Source organism: Theropithecus gelada, chromosome 7b (assembly GCF_003255815.1).
Source record: "Theropithecus gelada isolate Dixy chromosome 7b, Tgel_1.0, whole genome shotgun sequence".
NCBI lineage: Eukaryota > Metazoa > Chordata > Mammalia > Primates > Cercopithecidae > Theropithecus > Theropithecus gelada.
Genome location: NC_037675.1, coordinates 55862874 through 55882403, shown reverse-complemented (window position 1 = coordinate 55882403; position 19530 = coordinate 55862874). Strand labels below are relative to the sequence as shown.

The 19530-nt window shown below is 44.9% G+C and overlaps 2 protein-coding genes across 4 annotated transcripts in view; one reads left to right on the top strand and one right to left on the bottom strand.

Annotated features, from left to right (window-relative positions):
* Nucleotides 1-8736, bottom strand: part of SAMD4A (sterile alpha motif domain containing 4A) — a 227684-nt gene extending 218948 nt beyond the window's left edge. For 2 of the 3 annotated variants that reach the window (XM_025391588.1, XM_025391589.1), the window contains exon 1: nucleotides 8235-8736. In XM_025391588.1, coding sequence (XP_025247373.1) covers nucleotides 8235-8430 — 196 coding nt within the window. In that variant the 5' untranslated portion in view covers nucleotides 8431-8736. The remainder of the gene's footprint in view (nucleotides 1-8234) is intronic. The other variant, XM_025391587.1, reaches the window with a different exon arrangement.
* LOC112628605 (formin-like protein 5) lies at nucleotides 8429-10209 on the top strand. Its single transcript, XM_025391591.1, has 2 exons — nucleotides 8429-8852; nucleotides 9022-10209. Exons 1-2 carry the CDS (start codon nucleotides 8735-8737, stop codon nucleotides 10005-10007), a joined length of 1104 nt encoding a protein of 367 aa, XP_025247376.1. The 5' UTR covers nucleotides 8429-8734; the 3' UTR covers nucleotides 10008-10209.
* The last annotated feature ends 9321 nt before the right edge of the window (nucleotides 10210-19530 follow it).

Sequence of the window (19530 nt, the reverse complement as noted above, 5' to 3'; positions counted from 1 at the left end):
ACGGGAGTGCTCTGGGTAAGCAGGGGAAGAGATCTCTCCCATTCAGTCTCTGGAATGAACATTCCTGCTCCTTCCAGCTCAACTTTACAGCCCATAGCATCAGAAGAAAAAAAAAGAAAGAAAGAAAGAAAGAAAGAAGTCTTTCCCGGAGCCTCATTTTCCATAAGACACTGATCACTAGAGTGCCTGGAAATTTCAGCATATCCAAAAAGCTCAGGGAAATTCTCCAGCCTTCTTCAAACCCAAACTCAGTGCAGGCTGTGAGAGGTAGTTCAAAGAACCAGTGAGAGAATTATTGCTGAAAGCAGTATATAAAATTCTCAAATAATTTAATGAGTGACCATATTACCAAACTAAAAAGCGTATTTCAGTGCTTACATGCGTAAGTAAAACTTGAACAGATTTTTAAGTCAATAATTCCATCATATGAAACACACCTGTACCACTAGGATACTCTCTAACTAAAGCAATCCATGGGGATTTTCCAGGGCAAAGTGACCTCAAAGTGCCCGTAGACACTTAGCATGCATTTTTGCACATTACTAGTTAGGACTGACCACAGTGTCCACCTTGTCCTGTCTTTCTCCTTCCCCTGCCTTCCAAAGAGGTCCCGCCACCAGAGCTAAGAAAGATTTGCTTTGCTCTGCATGTGAAGTCAACAGAAAACTATAGAGAGACTCAGAAAATGACCTTCCTCATAGCAGCAAGTTCAAGGGCTCTAACAGGTTACTGCCATTTGATAGGGGCTGAGACAGGAGAAAGAGCATTGGACTGAGGAGAGTCAGATTCTGATCCCAGATCTTCTGGCCATAGCCTTGTCAACCAATGTCTTGTCTCAGAGCCTGGGAAAAACCACTGCCCTTGGTCAGATTTCCAAACTGCTCTCCTAGGACAGTTAGGTTTGGGGAGTAGGGGATTGGGGGGACATCCACTTCCCATAAGCCTTCATCTAAGTTCTCATTTGCAAACAAAAACCTTCTGACACATAGCCATAAAACTTGAAAGCTACTGCACCAAATTACCTCTAAATTACCTTCCATTTCTAACAGTCCACACTCAAAGCATGGTCTGCAGATACGCAGCATCAACATTAGCCGGGAGCCTGTTACAACCCCAGGTGTTCAGCGCCACCTCCCCAGGCCTCCTCAATCGGAGTTTTCAGTACAAGATCCCAAAGTGATATGCATGCAACTAAATTTTGAGAACTAGTCTACGACTCTTTATCTTTTCCTCTAACTGTTTCAGATGTTATTGCTCTACACTAGTTATAGTCAAAGCATCCTACAAAAATATCCCACTAGGAGAAGCCAAGAGAACTATTACTAAGTCTTATAATATTGTGCATACTTAAGTGGGATGAAAATACTAGGTGACCAGATGTTCCATTTCCCTATCTTTAAATATGCTGGAAATCATAGAGTGTTGGGACTGATTCTCCACTCACCAAGCAATCACTCATGATGGTGAATATCTCTCATGCTCCCCTCTCTCTAGCCTACTGACACTCATCCTTCAAAGGCCCAGGAAGCCTGCCCCTTCCATGGCACATGCACAGAGTCCCCTGCATGTGTGGTTTCCTTGATGAAACTGGCATTTGAGGTACTACAACAGCAAGAATCTTCTGAGCCCTAAAAGCACTTACTTCACGTGACACAGTCAAGTTTACTTCTTCCATTCAGCTTCTTCGACTGCCCAATCCACCCTGTTCTCTCCTTTCACTCAATTTCAGTTTTGTTCTCTAATCAGAACCACAGCACTTAGCAACTGTGTATGATCGAATTGTTACATCTTTTCCTATGTTTGTTTCAGCTCTGCAACTGGAGTATAAGCTACTTGAGGGGAGTAATGTGTATTTCAGCTTTTGACGGGCCCTGGGCTCTCTGCTGGGGTATTTGGTAAATGTATATGTGCCGAGGAACTCAGTCCCACTTTCTTACCAGCTACACTTTGTCAGGTACCATTATAATAGCACTGTATTATCTACTGTGTAAAAGAAACCACTGAATCATTTGATTGTTTTTTCCTAGTAAACTAAGACAAGAAAGCTATTTTAAAATGTTGATAAGTGGAATGGGAACAAAACCCTAGAATGAGCTTCTGGGTTCCAGGGAGTCCCATGTTCCTACATAAAAGCAGACGGGTCCTCTGAATTCCAAGCTGACTCTTGGGATGCAGGCTGCAGAGCAAGGCCCAAGCCTGGACTCTTGGCCCCTGTTCTAACAGTTCTGCTTTCTTTGGGAAAATCCTGCCTCAGGCAGCTTCAATGGAAGCAAAAATAGCTCAGAAGAGATGTCTGATTCTGCATCTTAATCTATGTGAATTGGATGAGCTCAGTGAGGCCTTGGAAGGAATGATCAGGAGAGATGAAAAGGAAGAAACACATTAAAATCTCAAAGTAGTGATTGTATATTTTATAAAGGAAAAGAAAAGATTTCTAAGAGCACCATACCTTTCCTAGCAAATGAGTTACACAAGGCACTTCACCCACAGATGAAAACCCCAAATTTCTCCTCGGGTCAAGGAGAAGCAATATTTTCCCTCTTCTCTGGTGTTGTCAATTCTCTTTAGAATTAGACTTCTATACGACAGTCTGGGAAGTTTTCAGTTACTTCTCAGCCCCTTCAACCGTCATCTTGTGTCCTCATTTGTTTACTTAAACAAAAACAAGCCAATTTGCTGTGAAGTTTGTCTGCCTTTTACTTGCTTTGACGGGGACTGTTTATAATGTATACTCAATTGTTGAAGGCCGTGAGCACCCAGGTGATACAACCAAACCCAAATTATTCACGAAAAAGAGTACAAATATGTATGACCTGCTACAACTTACAATCAGCAATAAACTGCAGGGTCATCCCAGACTGACCCAAAGAAAATTACAAAACCCTAAGTGAAAAGTGCTTCGTATATAAAGCCCCTATATATTTCATTCAGCAAAACGATTTCTTCTTTTCACATTCACCAACTGAAGGAAAAAGTGTTGATAAGTTATTTGGGAAAACTGGGTCAGGGCTGCATATTTTTAGGAGAGACAGTGAAAAAACAAAGCTAAAACATAGAAGGTGGGTCCCAGTAGACTCATATCTTTTTAGGGTTCCAAGTCATTCTCAATCTCCTCTTCATAATCCTTTCTGATAAGATTTCTGATCATTTAGAATAATATTATTTATATCAATTCTATAGTAATTAAAGGCAAATTTAAACCTGAGGGATAGAATAGATCCTTGCTGGATCATTAACAAGTAACTTTCGGACAATAACAAGGTTTTATAATCACCATTTCTCAGATAAGAAAACTGAGGCTTAGAAATTATTTAACTAGCCCAGGCTGATTTAAAAATCTATACTCTAAAAATCTGCTACAACTTATGCCCTCCTACGGCTATAAGTAAGTGGCCACCTGGAGAATACTTTTTTCTCTATTTCCATCCTTCCTTCCCCTGCATATGCGAATGCAGACAGCAACCAAGCTGCCCTCGGAAGATAATGCCACCATGTGGCCAAAATGGAAACTGTCTGAACTAAACTGGCTCTTCCACTCATGCCTCTCAGAGGATCATGCATGTAGGCCCATACATTAAAGGGGATAACACTATATTCTGCATGGGAGATACCTTCTTGCCCCCGCTTTACAATCCTTTTTACATTAATATATCGAACCATCTCCTATTCACCTCTCAGGACTCAGCTCAAACGTATCTCCTCCTCAGGGAGGTCTTCCCTGACTCCCCAGGCAATAAGCAACTAGGTTCACAATGTTCCCGGTATGCCTCTCCTGGTAGTTTTTATCCCCATATCTATGCTTCAGCACCTATGATTTTATATTAGTCATTTACCCCACACTGAGAATATCTATCATGTACTAGGCACTGGACTACAGTAAGTTACTTTTGTATTTCCATTGTATAACACTGGTTCAGGAAAATAGCAGGCAGTCAGTCAGAAAATGTTTGTTGAATGAATACATGAATGAAAAAACTACAAACAAGATCTTATCCATATCATCAGGAAAACAACTTCTGCTGTTTTCTTTTTATTCCATTTGTAACCTTAAAAAGTAACGCAGGGGCCAGGCGCGGTGGCTCACACCTGTAATCCCAGCACTTTCGGAGGCCGAGGCGGGCGGATTACCAGGTCAGGAGATCAAGACCATCCTGGCTAACACGGTGAACTTCTGCTGTTTTCTTTTTATTCCATTTGTAACCTTAAAAAGTAACGCAGGGGCCAGGCGCGGTAGCTCACGCCTGTAATCCCAGCACTTTGGGAGGCCGAGGCGGGCGGATTACGAGGTCAGGAGATCAAGACCATCCTGGCTAACACGGTGAAACCCCATCTCTACTAAAAATACAAAAATTAGGCGTGGTGGCGGGCGCCTGTAGTCCCACCTACTCGGGAGGATGAGGCAGGAGAATGGCGTGAACCCGGGAGGCGGAGCTTGCAGCTTGCAGGGAGCCGAGATCGTGCCACTGCACTCCAGCCTGGGCAACAGAGTGAGATTACCGTCTCAAAAAAAAAAAAAAAAAAGTAACGCAGGGTACAGGATGGCATACTTGTACTTCAGAAACCAAAACCATAAAAATCATGGAACCAACATACCTACCCTCTAATGACAGCAAGTTTACACAAATATGGGGTGAAATTGACAGCCCCTCATCCCATTCTAAATGTGTTACACCCAATACACTGTGATTAAATTTTTTTTAAAGTTAGAATTGTGTCTAGAATAAGAGTAAGTGCATTCTGAGAGGTAGTCTTCCATCTCCACAATTTTTTTTTTTGTCTCAAACATCACGATTTTGGATACTCTTTTCTCTTGTATTTAACTATAAGTATAGGAATTTATTGCCATTTACTTACCACAAACATACACAAATCGTGTATATTTTGTGGGTTACGTTTTTGTGGATTAACTTATAAATCTCTATGAAAAATATATTTCAAGTCCAAGTGACAAAAGCCATAAATAAATAATGCCACAAAACCTATTTTTCTTTTGGAAACTTCAGGTAAAGTCAGTGGGTTGCATTTTTGCCACTTGTAGGTATCAAATGACCTGCTAGTCCCGGAATTGAGACTGGCCAGAAGTCTCAATGTTCAACTGGGGCAGTAGCTGAAGAGACTTGTCTAAGGTTATAAGGATTCTGGAAACAAGACTGTACGAGAGAGCTGATCATGACTGTATCTGTTAAAAGAAAAACACACCCACAAATAAATCCATAGGGATCAATTCAATTATTTTCTCAGAATCTCCAATGACCATGAGCCTGAGGCAAAGGATGAACCAGTGAATCACTAGATTCTCAGTAAATTTAAAAGAATGAAAGCACCAAATTACATCCCGTGGATCTCAAATGAATCATGTTTAATGTGCAGGATATCTCACATTTATTTTTTTCTTTATTATACTGAGATCGAGTCCCAGATATGAATTTGGTTCCCATTCACCAAGTTTTAAAATCTCTAAACACTAGATGAAATGTGAGGGTTTTTTAATTGATGACTACAAAATAAAGTGATACAAGATGACTTCGGTACAGGAAATCTCAGCCATCCAATGAATGAGTCATTCTGCACAGCCTAGTTTTCTGAATTGGTAAGAGCCTTGCACATGAAAACAGCTCGGAGGTTAATTATTCTGGGTGTAAATATTTCCAAAGTATATTGAACATTTCCTTCTCTTCTTAAAGAGTGTGTCTAAAAATGTATTCTTTCCATAGTTCACTGTTAACAACAGTAAATAGCAATTACTGGTTTATGTTATTATAGAGTGGTGCCTGCAAGGTCAATGGAGGGTTCCTACTCTAATATTCCCAAACTTTCAAAGTTTCTGCTCCAATTCTTGCCTAAAGTTACAGTTTTTCTGTCTTTTTCCTAGTTGTCAGGCTGTCAGGGGTCACCTTTTACTACCGATTACAGCAGCCCCTCACCCCATTCTAAAAGTGTTACCCCCAATACACTATGGATTATTTGTCAAATTTTTTAAATGTTAGGATTGTGTCTAGAATAAAAGTAAGTACTGAGAGAGGGCCTGAAATATTCTCTTGGACTTTCATACTATCTACTCTGGTTGCGAGTGGACTTTTTGCCCCCTTCCTGGTTCTTGGCTAGTTTCCGGATACGCAGAGAGCCACACTACAGACTCAGGTATGCTATGATGACTCCTGATGCTCTTTATGATCCCCACACTCCAAATGTAAACCAAATCATCACATGACCTAAGAAATTTCTGTCCTGGCCACACAACAAAACAAGTGCAAAGATTTCCGTGCAGGCGAAATGTCTAGGTTGAAGGATTAATCCAGAAACTGGAGAAGAGTTCCTATCTTACATAACAGTTCTATATTTTGTATATCTACATCATTTAGCAGCATGAACAGGTGGGTATCTTATACAAATAAGTATGGCCAAACATTTCTTAAGGGAAAAAATTACCAAATGACTTAAAAAAACTCACAGTTCAGTGTTTTTAACTATGAGATTTTTTCAATTAGGCCATCTCATTTTAACATTTAACTGTTTTACTTACTAACCTGGTGGCTGCTATATTGGGAAAAGTCCATTACTCCATTACTCAAAGGGAAAAAGTGCTGCTCCAACATTTGAATAACCTAAAGATGAGTTTGAATAGTCCCTACCAGCACTGAAATCAAGCATTCAACCTAAATGGCTCTACGTAAATCCTCTGCAATCTATAAAATGCAAAAGTTTATATAACCCCGTTTGTCAAACCTGAGAAAGTAAAACGGAGCAGGTAAACCAGGCTTCCCGCTGAAATTAAGAACACAAGCAAAGAGGGTGGATCATCAATTACCCTAGTTATGCTTCCACACCCCAGTGAAGGAGGCTGGCCCTCCAGCTATTTATAAACGTGGAGCTCAACCAAAGGGGGCCCTGTCATCGCCACCCCAGTGAGTCTGGGTGTGAGCTGGGAGGCTCGGGCTCAATGGAATCTCCCTCAGTACGGCCCTCCATACTTGGCCATGCAGGATCTTTCGGGTGCAGTCCTGTCTGGTCAGGAAAAGAACTGTGAAGATTTCCAGCGGTCACTTCCACCCTATGATTCTATATATGGAAGCATCCCATTCTAGTGTTTTCACCATCGTGCACACCATACTAGGGAGGAGGAATGAGTAGGCCGGCTCGCTTCTTGCTGCTCTGAAGGCACACTCACTTTAGTGTCTCCCAGGCCCCACTGCCCTGGACTGGACCTTGTCATCAAATGGCAGCCCAGACCTCTGCTGAGCTTTGCAGGCTCGCAGCTTCAACATGGAACAGCTGGAAGAGGACCCTGCATTCTTTTCTCTGCATAAACACTGGGGGCTCTGTTCACCCTCCTGCAGCCGCATGAACTAAAGAATTTCCCCTATCCAAAATCACAACCATCAGACTTTTCCCCCATCCCCCAGCCTCCTCCTACCCTCCAGGATATAATTTCAGTCTGTCACCACCCACGCTAGCAAATAGGAAACTGCTGGACCTTTCGACTATATTCACTTTCCATACTAGTTGAGGTGTCTGTAAATACTAGCAGGGTAATATGAAACGATTCTGTTCTATTCAGTAAAGTTTCCTGACGAGAAGCATTAGGGAACCCACTTCATGCCTGTCCTTTCTCCAAGACCCTTTCTACAAGATCTGTATCAATATGGATAATGTCACGAGCGGTAAGCTTAACTCCATAATACACATACTGCAAATGTCATTTTACTAGTCTGTAGCGTCACCTGCATATTATTCTGAAGACGAAGCTCTAAAACCAGAATATCCGTGGGGAAAACCGAATAATAAAATTGGATTTTCATGTACTCCCCACATAGCCTTATCCAAGCTTGGCTTCTGAAGGGCAGTCCCGGGCATCTATCATGTGTTGCTGAAATCCAGCGAGCCACGTTGCCCAAAAGAAGAAGGAGGAAGGAAAAAACACACACACCCAGAAAATCCAGACTCTACGTGACCTGACTTACTTATTTCCCAGGAAACTGCATGAGAGAAAAATCAATCATTCATGCTACCGTAGCTACCACACGGAAGGGGCTGATGGAGTTCACAGTGGGCAAAACCCCAAAGCGGCCGGCGGAGGTAAGTGGGAGGGGGGGGGTAAAGGAGGGAGCGGATTGCGAGGGCCTCGGGGGCCGCGCGGTCCGGGTCCTGGCGGAGCGGCTGGCGGGGGCGGGCCCCGGCCTGGCCCGAAGCAGGGAAGCGAGGGGCGGGCGGGACGGTGGCGGCCGCGCACTTACCGGGGCTGTTGGCCTCGCGTTCGAGGACGTGCAGCTCGGCGCAGTCGGCCAGTGAGTGCTCCAGGCAGAGCTGGAGGAAGCGGGCCTGGGTCTGGCTCACGCGCTTGAGCAGCGACAGCAGCGCAACAGTCTGCTCGCACTCGTTCCAGCCCTTAAACCAGCCCGCCAGCACCCCGACCTGGTCGCGAAACATCATGGTTAGGGGGCCGCCCTCGGTCTACAGAGCCCCCTGGGCGCCCCAGACCGCCCCGCCCGCCCCAAAGTTTGGCGGAGCCGCAGCCCCGCAGCCGGAGACGCGTTCCCGTTCCAAGGTGGCTCTGGTGCCCGGACGCTGCAGGTACTGCCTGGGCTCCCGCCTCTCTCGTCTGGTTTCAGTTACGTTCCGGTGGTTCTGGCTGATTTCCCCAGAGACGATGACAGACAGTAGCACGGAAATGTTTCTTTAAAAAAAAATAACGACTTTTTAAAAATCCCCCACAAGGCACACAACTGAATGAAGAATGCTTTCTCCCCCCTTCTTGCAGCTTCGGGATGGTGATTTCCGGCGTCCTGGGGTCTCCTCCCCACTGGGCGGCAGCTCGGACCCTTCACGCCCGCATTCCCGAGCGGCGATCACCACTGGAAGGAGAAAAAGAGCTGCAGTGAGATCTTGGCCAGCGGAGGAGCGCGCCCTGGGGGACGAGGGCATCAGAGGGGGCCGGGGGTGGGGGCGTCCCGCGGAAGGTTGGGTTCCCCGAAATCTGGCCGCCCCCTCCGCACCCGATGCGGGAGATGGGCTATTCCCGGCTGGGGAATAGCGAAAAGCCTGCTTCCCAGGTGCGGGGGGAGACCCCGCGTCTTCCTGTTGCTGCCGCTGCCAACGGCTGGTGCTCCCCTCACGCCCCGCCCGGGGTGGCCTCGGGCTCCGTGCCTGCGAACGCCAGCACCAGCAACAGATCTTCCCCGCGCAGAAAACTTGCAATGCGGCTGCGAAGGGGCGCGGGGGTGGGGGTGGGAGCTAATGCAAAGCAGAGGCGGAGGCAGCGGCAGCCCGAGTTCCTTCCTCCTCCTCTTACTCCTCCTCCTCCTCCCAGAGAAGCAGCCGAGTGGCTGCAGCTCCATCTACAGCAACAGCCAGCATCTCCACCGCCAGGCGCCCCTCTGGATTTAGGCCGTGAGCAGCCGCGGCAGCAGCTCGAGACAAAAATAAACTCTCCCCACCCAAAGCTCCGCGCCCAGCGGGCGGCGGCGCAACCCAGAGCCCCGGCTCCCCCGCACCGCGCCGCACCAGCCCACCCGGGAGGTCTCCCAGGGCCTGCTCCGGCCGGAGTGGTCAGTGTGCGCGCGCGTGTGCGTGTGTGTGCGCGCGTGTGTGGCAGGCATCCTGCCGCCGCCGCCTACGGGCGGGTCTGTCCGGCCCCGGCGCCTCGCCCGCGCGTCGCAGGCCGAGGGTGGCACAGCCCCGGGCACACGCCGCGCGCAGGGACTGCCGGGGTCCGCAGCGCTACCCTCTTCGGCAGGCGGGGCGGCCTCGCGGGGAATGCGAATCGACGCCGCAGGCACACGCCCCCCAAAGACAGCAAAGAAGAAAGTTCGGCTGCGGGGGTTCCCCCAGTCCCATCTCGGTTCTGGTGGCCGCCGCCGGCGGGGAGAAGAGCACAGCGGCTCAGCCTTCAAGGGGCGACTCGCTTCCAACAACACGCTGCTTCCGACTCCCAGAACTTCTCGGGCGGAGGGGGAAGCCCCCGGGGAGGGGACCCCAGTGACCGGCGGGTCCCCCGCCGGGGGCCGTAGGGAGGGAGCGCTCACCTCGGCGCGGCTCATCCCGGCGGCACGGGGGCCCTTGCGCGGGTCCGGGACCGCGGCGGCTCTCAGCGGGGTTGGGGGCGCCCGGAGCGCGGGCCGCCGGCCATGCCGTCGGGGCGGGCGGCGCGGGGAGAGTGCGGCGCTTCGAGTTGGGGCCGCCGCAGCCGCTGCTGCTGCTGCCTCCAGTGTCGGCTCGCGGAGGACTGAGTCGCCCGAGCCGGAGCTCCCCACATGCTACTGATTAACATACACCATTACATCATGGGCTTGGCAGGGAGCGCCCGAGCGGGGGGAGAGGAACCCGGGCGGCGGCGACGGCACGCGGGGGGAGCCGGGGGGAAGAACCCCGGACCCGGCGCAGGGAGGGGGGACGGATTCCTAAGTGGGGACCAGAAAAAGGGGAGGGGAGCGGAGTGGGAGGAGCTGGTGGCGCAGAGGGGTCGGGTAAAAGGAACCTCGGAGAGGAGCGAAGAAGTTCGGGGAAGAGGACGGGTCCGGGTGAATTTCTTCCCGCGGCCGCCTGCGTATTCTGGAGGGGCCGGGACACTGAAGCCACTGGAGCCCCGACAGAAAGGGACCCGAGGGCGCTCGTGCGGGGGCGGTGCTGCCACCCGCTGCTCGTCCTTGGGAATGTGGTTCGTCAGCTCGGGTGACCCTCGGCCCTTCTGGGGCCCGGGGGTGGCCGAGCTGTGTGGCCCGCGGGCGGTGAGACCCGAGGTCACTGCAGCAGATGCTGGGATGGTTTCCGGGGATCGTGGAGGCGAAGGGTTCAAGAGGCTGAGGGGCAATGCACAGGGTTGGACGTGCCCAGGCGCTGGGCTCCGTGCCGCCCTAGTCCAAGGGCCTGGCCCGGGTCGGATGCCAGATGCCCTTTCCTCTGGCGCAGGCTCCTAGAGGCCGGCCCGGTGCCTGGCTGAATCCCACTCTTCCCCGGAGAGGCGGCCCAACTCCTGAGACCGGTCGCGGGAGCCGTGCCTGGCGCGCGGGCTGCGGCTTCGGGCCTGGAGCGTAGGCGAGCGCCGCCCTGGGCGACAAAGAGGCGGGGCGAGGCCACCTGTCGGCGCTCAGGCGTCGCCAGGCCTCACAACCTTCACCTGGATCTGGAGAGTACGCAGGGCAGCGGCCACACGGGGGCTTCAGGTCCTTGCCGCGAGAGAGGCGAGGAGGGCGCGGCGCCGAGGCTGAGTGGTGCAGGGTGGGCTGCGAAAGTGCCTGATAGTCTTGCAAGTAAAGGTTTGGTTAAAAATACCCTAAACCCTAAAAACCTCTGTACCTCCTGATATGGGTTGAATAATCGCAAGGAGGACTTGATGACTAAATCTGGTCTATCTCCGTGATTTCAGAGGAAGCACTGCTCCCTCCAGCAACTTGAGGCTTTGTTTATACAGGAGTAATTCTGAGAAGGCAATGAAACGTGTGCTTCAGACCAGCCTTTCCTACTCCTGCTAATCCACTGTTTTGAAGAGAAAGTATCTGAGATATTATTCCACTAATTAACGCTTTTGTTTTCCAACTCCAGCATATGTCACTGGAATTTCAATGTTTTCTTCCCTTCCTCCTCAAATTTGGTTTCTGCGGCGTATAGGTCGTTTCAGACACGTGACAGCACCTAACCATCTGTTAGGGTTTTTGAAAGGTCTTGTCGAGCTGCAAAAATGTGGATTTTTTAAAAAGTTAATTATTAACCATACAGGTAAAGTATCCGCATAATTTAATGAATATTTTGCCCTATTTAGAAAACAAGAAACCTGGAGTCAGTGTTTTATTTTTGTTTTATTTTGTTACTGTAGAGGCAGGAAGGCTTGATAGATTTTGTCCAAGAGATTACTATCAATTAGCTAATTCTTAGTAATAACATATCAGGAAATAGGGAGGATTAGAGAGTATGGTCAACTTCAGTATATATCTTGCTATAAATTGTAGGAAAAGCAGATGTTCTTACAGGGCTTTTGGAAGCTCCCAAGAGTGAATTTCTTTTAAGAGAAAGTGAAAGAAACAGAAATTTCATTAACATGTGTTTTCACCTGCAACTTACTAAAGGTATAGTAAAACTAAAAACAAAACAAAAGAAAAAAAAGAAAAACCCCAAAACACTTAGGTTGGCGAATGAAAATACTGCCATCTACTGGAAGAGTGTGGTTCTTACAACAGCCTTTGACCTAAGAAAAGACATTAATTTATCTGATTTTTGAATTCTTACTGTTCAGGACACTCTGTAAGACATATAAAGTTGAGCATGACCTGAGCTGTCAGTACTCTTGTATTTGTTTGTTAACAATTCCTTTCCTCTGGGCAAAGGAAAGGCAGTATAAATGAAACCCAGGGATATGGCCTTGCTATTCCCCAGAGTGAAGTCATCACTCTAAAGGAAAAAAAAATACCATTCATTAAATATAAGTTATTGTATTAAGTGTGGATTTTTCCTATGTCAACCTGGACCCAGTATTATTGATAAATAAGTGCCTAACATTTAGTAAATATTCACATCACTTGAAAAATGAATGAAAATATCCTTTCATTAAAAGATATTACTATGTCTATGTTCACTATATTCGTATTTATTCATTTGAAAAATACTTATTGTGCCACCTTGTGCCAGGCACTGGGTTAGGCAATAAGTGCCCTGAGTATTCTGAGTACCAAGTATAGGCACTGAGTACACAATGGGGTACTAACCAAGAGATACTCTGTATGAATAAAACACAGATCAGATTGTCAAATGAATTAACATTCCCAACATTATTTTGCTTTTCTCCTCCTTGGAATCTGGGAAGGGAAGAAATTGTTTTCTGAGTGAATAAAAGTTTTGATCAAATAATTCAAATGTTCAGATGTTCCAAAGATTACTAATTCTAGATAAATCATTGACATATTTATAAATCACTGCTTAAGAGGATGCCTGGGTATTATTTGCATCAATAAGAAACCCCAAAGATTTCATGTTTATTTTAAATTTATATTTCTTCTAGAATAATCTAAAACAAAAGAAATGCATTAGATATAAAAACATTAGAGCTATAAGCTTTAATTATTTGCTTTATAAATGAGCAAAAGTATTAAAATCTCTACATAAAGGGAAATGACAATGGATAATTGCCATTCATTTAATCATTTGATAAATATATAGAACACTTGTTCTGTGCCAAGTCCTCAAGATAAAATGTTAAGACATTTGGTATTTTTTATCTAACACAAAAGCCCATATAACAAACATATATATGATTATATTATATATCAAGAAAATATATAAATAAAATTTCATATATTCATCACACATTTTTAAATGTATATATGTGCCACAGGAAAATGTGTGAAGAGATTTACACCAAAAGGGTAACTAATGGTGAACTTCTCTGCATGGTAGGATTTCTGAGGATTGTTGTCTTGTTTCTCTATATTTTCTAACTTTTCTACTATGAGTAGGAAAACTAAAACCAAAACACCACATGAGTTCAGGCCTACTGTCTAAAACTTAATTTTAAAAGAAACTAAAACTCTACTATAAAATTGAGGTCTATAACTCCCAAGAATTGTTTGAGCCTGTATCACTTCCTACCTAGGTCTTGTCCTTGACTCATTACTGCGTCTCCCTTCCTCAGTTCTCATCTCTCCACTCTTTAGCTCAGACATTTTCTGTGGTTTCTGAATAGACACTGAATACATTCCAGGCTATTTGGGCTGGCATACAAAGACTCCAGGATTCAGATACTATCTGCCCTTCTGCACGTCTCTTCTACATTTCATTCACTGATTCATTCACAGAAAGTATTTGTTGAGTATAAATCACTGTGCTGGATAATTAGAAGAGACAAAGGTAGAAGAAGAACCGTGCTCTCTTGAACCTCCAGTGGGTAGCATAAAGTATGTTTTTGGCATGTGCATGCACACGCACCCACACTTCACAAAAACGTACAATGTGAAGTGGGTCTGAGGGGAGGCAACATACAGTGTTGAGAGAGACAAGAAGAGGCAGCAATTCTGCTAGAAAATTAAGGAAGATGCTGTGGATCTGTTGCCTTTTGAGCTGATGTTCATTGGATAAATAGTTTCAACACAGATAGGCAAAATTTTAAACATTTATGACACCCTATGGGGACCAGGATATCTAGATATTATTTGTATCAAGAAAGCATCCTGAGGACTGCATGTTTGTGTATTTTAAGTTCATATTTCTTCTAACAGTTATAAGTAAAATAAGGGAAGGAAATGCAGGTCCTCCCAGTCTTTGCTGTATGCTAGTGGAAAGTGATCCTCCAGTAACACCATCTACTAAATAAGCTATTATGTGTCCTTTTTCACATTACCGGAGAATGCAATTTTTAGGACTCTACCCCACTGAAGTAAAAGCACCATTGCTATAAGATAAAGTATACTAAAATATAAGTATAAATACAAAAATGTTAATTTTAGCAATTTGTAATGGCAAAATGCTAGAATATCTATCTGCAGGGTAATGAGCAAATAAAGTATTAAACTGCCATATTGTGAACTTTATGCACTTTTTAGATATATATATATATATATTTTTAGAGACAGGGTTCACTATGTTGCTCAGGCTGGTCTCAAAACTCCTGGGCACAAGCAATCCTCCCAAAGTGCTGAGATTATAAGCATGAGCCACCTCACCCAGCCTTATGCACTTATTTTTAAAAATAAGTTATACTTCACCTGTAATCCCAGCACTTTGGGAGGCCAAGGTGGGCGAATCATGAGGTCAGGAGTTTGAGACCAGCCTGGCCAACATGGTGAAACCCCATCTCTACTAAAAATACAAAAATTAGCCAGGCTTGGTGGCGAGCACCTGTAATCCCAGCTACTCGGGAGGCGGAGGGAGGAGAATCGCTTGAACCGGGGAGGCAGAGGTTGCGCCACTGCACTCCAGCCTAGGCGACAGAGCAAGACTCCGTGTCAAAAAAAAAAAAGTTATACTTGAGTAAAATGCATCAAAATATAATAGACTGATATTATAGAGAAATAGATAAATTAACGTGATAATGTGATAAAAAACACAACAAAATGCTAATTGTAGCATATTGGTGGTGAGGATATAGGTGTTCACCGTTTAATTCTTCCAAATTTTCTGTATGTTTGAAAATGTTTATAATAAATTATTAGGGATAAAAAGGAATGATTCAAGTTCCCACATATTGGCCTAAAAAGATAAGTTTTAAAAGTGTCTTTAGTATAATTCTATTTTTATGGTTTAAGAAGGCTGGCTCTAGAGCAAGAGTCCTGAGTCTTCAAGCCTAGCGCCCTGTGATTTACCAGCCCTGTGACCTTTCTCACGCCACTCCCACTCTGGTTTAGTGTTACTGGAAACTAACCTACCTCGTTATTATGAGGAGTAAATAAATAATACACTTGATTTCTTAAAACAGTACCAGACATGTAGCAAGTATTCAATAAATACTATTATTAGCTGTGATTGAGAGGAAAAAAGGGGGCATGTCGGGTGGGAAGGAGCAAACCTGTCTCTCTCTCTATATATACACACACACACACATATATATACACACACACACACACACACATGTGTGTGTGTATATATGTTAAACTTTGTATATATGTTATGTATATACACACACACATATACACACACATATACACACATACACACACATATATGTGTGTGTATATATGTTAAACTTTGTATATATGTTATATATACACATATATACACATACACACATGTGTATATATGTTAAACTGTATATATGTTATATACACACATACACACAGATATATATGTGTGTATATATGTTAAACGTTGTATATATGTTATATATACACACATATATACACACATATATATTCACACACATATACACACATATATATGTGTGTGTATATATGTTAAACTGTATATATGTTATATATACACACACACATATACACATACACACACATATGTGTGTATATACGTTAAACTGTATATATGTTATATATACACACACTCACATATATACACATACACACACATATATGTGTGTATATATGTTAAACTTTGTATATATGTTATATATATACACACACACACATATACACACACACATATGTGTGTGTGTATATATGTTAAACTTTGTATATATGTTATATATATACACACACACATATATTTGTATGGAATGGGAGAAGGACACACACACAAACACACACACGACATTATTTTTTTTGTTTGTTTTTAAGTGTAATGCAACCCCATAAGGAAACAATCAGAGAAATCCAGAAAGAAAGACATTCTCCAAGATAACTGGCCTGGAAAAAGACAGCAGGACTGCTCCAGATTAAAAGAGACATAGGGCACACCACAGTCGTAAGCAATGTATGACCCTTCATTGCATTGAGGTTTGAAAAAATAGCTATAAAAGACATTTGGGAGACTATTGAGGAAATATTGAACATAAGCTGGAAATTAGCTGATATTAGGGAATTATTATTAGTTTTGTTAGGTGTGACCATGGTATTGTGGTTATGAAGCAGAGTACCTTTTCATTTCATTTTTAAAAAGATGTTCATGCTGAGGTGTCTGGGTAAGTGGTCAAGATGTTTGCAACTTAGAAATAATTCAGCAAAAAACACATACATAAACACATAGATAAATGTGGCAAATGTTGCATCAGGTGGTGAATATAATAGGTCTACATTGAACTATTATTATTTTTTTGTTTTGGTTTGGTTAATTTTGAGACTCACTCTGTCACCCAGGCTGGGGTGCAATGGTGCGATCTCGGCTCACTGCAACTTCCACCTCCTGGGTTCAAGCGATTCTCCTGCCTCAGCCTCCCAAGTAGCTGGGATTACAGGTGCCTGTCACCACGTCCAGCTAATTTTTGTATTTTTAGTAGAGACAGGATTTCACCATGTTGGCCAGGCTGGTCTCGAACTCCTGACTTCCAATGATCCTCCCCCCTCAGCCTCCCAAAGTGCTGGGATTACAGGCATGAGCCACCACACCTGGCCTGAACTATTATTTTTAATTTTCTGTGTGTTTGAGATTTTTCTTAATAGAAAGTTAAAAAACAGAGTTAAGTAGAAAGTTTTAAAACACAGACATGGAGGGTTGTGAACAACATTTGCAAACACAGGAGATGTGCAAATTCTTAGTAAATACTGTCACTGTCAATGCTTTGGCATTAAGAACAAAGACATGAATTGTAGCAACATCAGAGTTTAATGCAGTGTTTCTCAAAGGGGTTCACAAACCTTGAGCATCACAATCACCTGGGCTCTCATTAAAAATGCAGATCCCTGCTGGGCACGGTGGCTCACACCTGCAATCCCTACACTTTGGGAGGCGGAGGAGGGAGGATTGCTTGAGCTCAGGAGTTCCAGACCAGCCTGGGCAACAGTGAGCTCTCGTCTTCATTAAAATTCAAAAAAAAATTTAGCTGGGCATGGTGGTGCATGACTGTAGTCCCAGCCACTTTGGGGGCTGAGGCAGAAGAATGGCTTGAGCGTGGGAAGTCAAGGCTGCAGTGAGCTCTGAGCATGCCACTGCACTCCAGCCTGGGTGACAGAGTGAGACTCTGACTCAAAACAAACAAATGAAAAAAAGCAGATCCCTGAGTTCCTCTGCAGTTACAGTGAATGGGTTTTTCTAAAGGTTCCGGGTGAGTCTCAATTACAGTGTTTACCAAACCTCCTTGTTACAAGATGCACCTCGAGCATTCACTAAACATACAGATTCCCAGGCCCCTGGCTTGGTAATTTTGATTCACTTGGGCTGGGGCTGAGCATCTGCATATGCAGCAAATGCTCTAGGCAACTGTATGATTCAGCAAGTTTAGAAAACACTGTTTAAAAACTGAATGCAGGCCGAGTGTGGCGGTTCATGCCTGTAATCCCAACCCCTTGGTAGGCCAAAGTGGGTGGATCACTTGAGGCCAGGAGTCCAAGACCAGCCTGGCCAACATAGCAAAACCTTGTCTCTACTGAAAATGCAAAAATTAGCCAGGCATGGTGGCACACGCCTGTAATCCCAGCTACTTGGGAGGCTTAGGTGGGAGGATCTCGTGAACCCGTGGGGCAGAGGTGGCAGTGAGCCAAGATTGCGCCATCGCACTCCAGCCTGAGCGACAGAGCCAGACTCTGTCTCAAAAATAAAATAATTAAATAAATAAATGAAGTTAATAAATGAAAACTGAATGCAGTTTCCTAAACACACTTGATAAGAATCACCTGGGCTGCTCATGGAAGTCACCCATATTTGCGGACCTCACAAAATCTTTCTAAACAGAATCTTCTGGGAGTGGGCATGGAAGTCTGTATTTTTATCAAGAGACTCTGGTGATTCTTGACATCAGACAGCTTGGGAAACATCAGAGCACAGTTATGCAAAGCCATCTGAAAGGATGGCCCAGAGAAGCAATAGGGCCAGCTACAAACAGATGGAATGAAAAGGGGATGCCCATGCAGTGTCCACACAAGCCCTCTCTACATGAAAGACAGCATCCCAGCCATCTCGCTGCCACTCAGGCCCCATCTTTTTTTGTTTTGTTTTTTTGAGATGGAGTCTCGCTTTGTCGCCCAGGGATTACAGGTGCCAGCCACCACATTGGGCCCATCTTTAAGGCATCCTAGTCCCCATATTCCAATCCCAAAAGCCTGATTAGAAGATGTCGTCCCATATGGAGTAGCTACAGGAAGAAAATGTGCTGGCAGGAGTGTGCAGGATTTGGGTGCCCTCAGTAGTAGAGTTCTCACTGTAAATTAATTCTCTTTCATGTCAGATGCATGCAACAGTCTCACAATCTTGCTGAATGTATGTCAGCTCCTGAAAGATGGCCTAATTGGCCTGATCCTTTTTTTTTTTTTTTTTTCCCTGCACAAAGGAGGGCCCTGGCGAATTTGCTAAGGTAAATGTGTCCCTTTGGAGATTTCTGGGAAAACACCCAGACATCCCTTTCTTTCCAAGCAATTTCACACTCTACTATCCTCTGGACTTCTACAGCATATTTAGACGAAGAGAAGTGTCTGTTGGCGAAGTCAGGTTTTTGGAGCAGTAAAGTGGGTTTTTAGCTGGACATGCTAGAAACATGCCTTGCCTCCCCTAGCCGGCTACAGGGCCCCCACTCCCCACCCTAGCCTGCATTCAGTTCCTCAGGCGCATTCAGCTCCTTCCCTTCTCCAGGTCTTTCCGCTGATATGCCTGGAGAATTGTGTCTCTCCTACTCCTCACCCTGAGCCTCAAAAAGCGACTCCTTCAGGTTTTAGCTCAAATGCCACCTACTTAAAGAAGACTTTTTAGACCACACTATCTAAAGTAGTGGCCCCTTTCTTATGGGAGCACTTACCACAAACAGAAATGATGTTGCTTATTCATTCACTTATCTCTTTATTATTTCTCTCCCCTTACCAGATTTTACACCTTTATTACAAGCACCTTATTTATTCCTAGGATCCTCAATATGTTCATACGACCTGCCATGTAGAAGTGCACAGTATATACTTGTGAATTGAATGAATGAGTCTCAGGGCTGGAAAATATCTTAGAAGAGCCCGGGTGTATCCC

Coding starts and splice junctions, on each gene's coding strand:
- LOC112628605 (XM_025391591.1), top strand. CDS start 8,735: ATGCTTTCTCCCCCCTTCTTGCAGCTTCGGGATGGTGATTTCCGGCGT. Junction 8,853..9,021: donor TTCCCGAGCGGCGATCACCA/CTGGAAGGAGAA, acceptor GCTATTCCCGGC/TGGGGAATAGCGAAAAGCCT.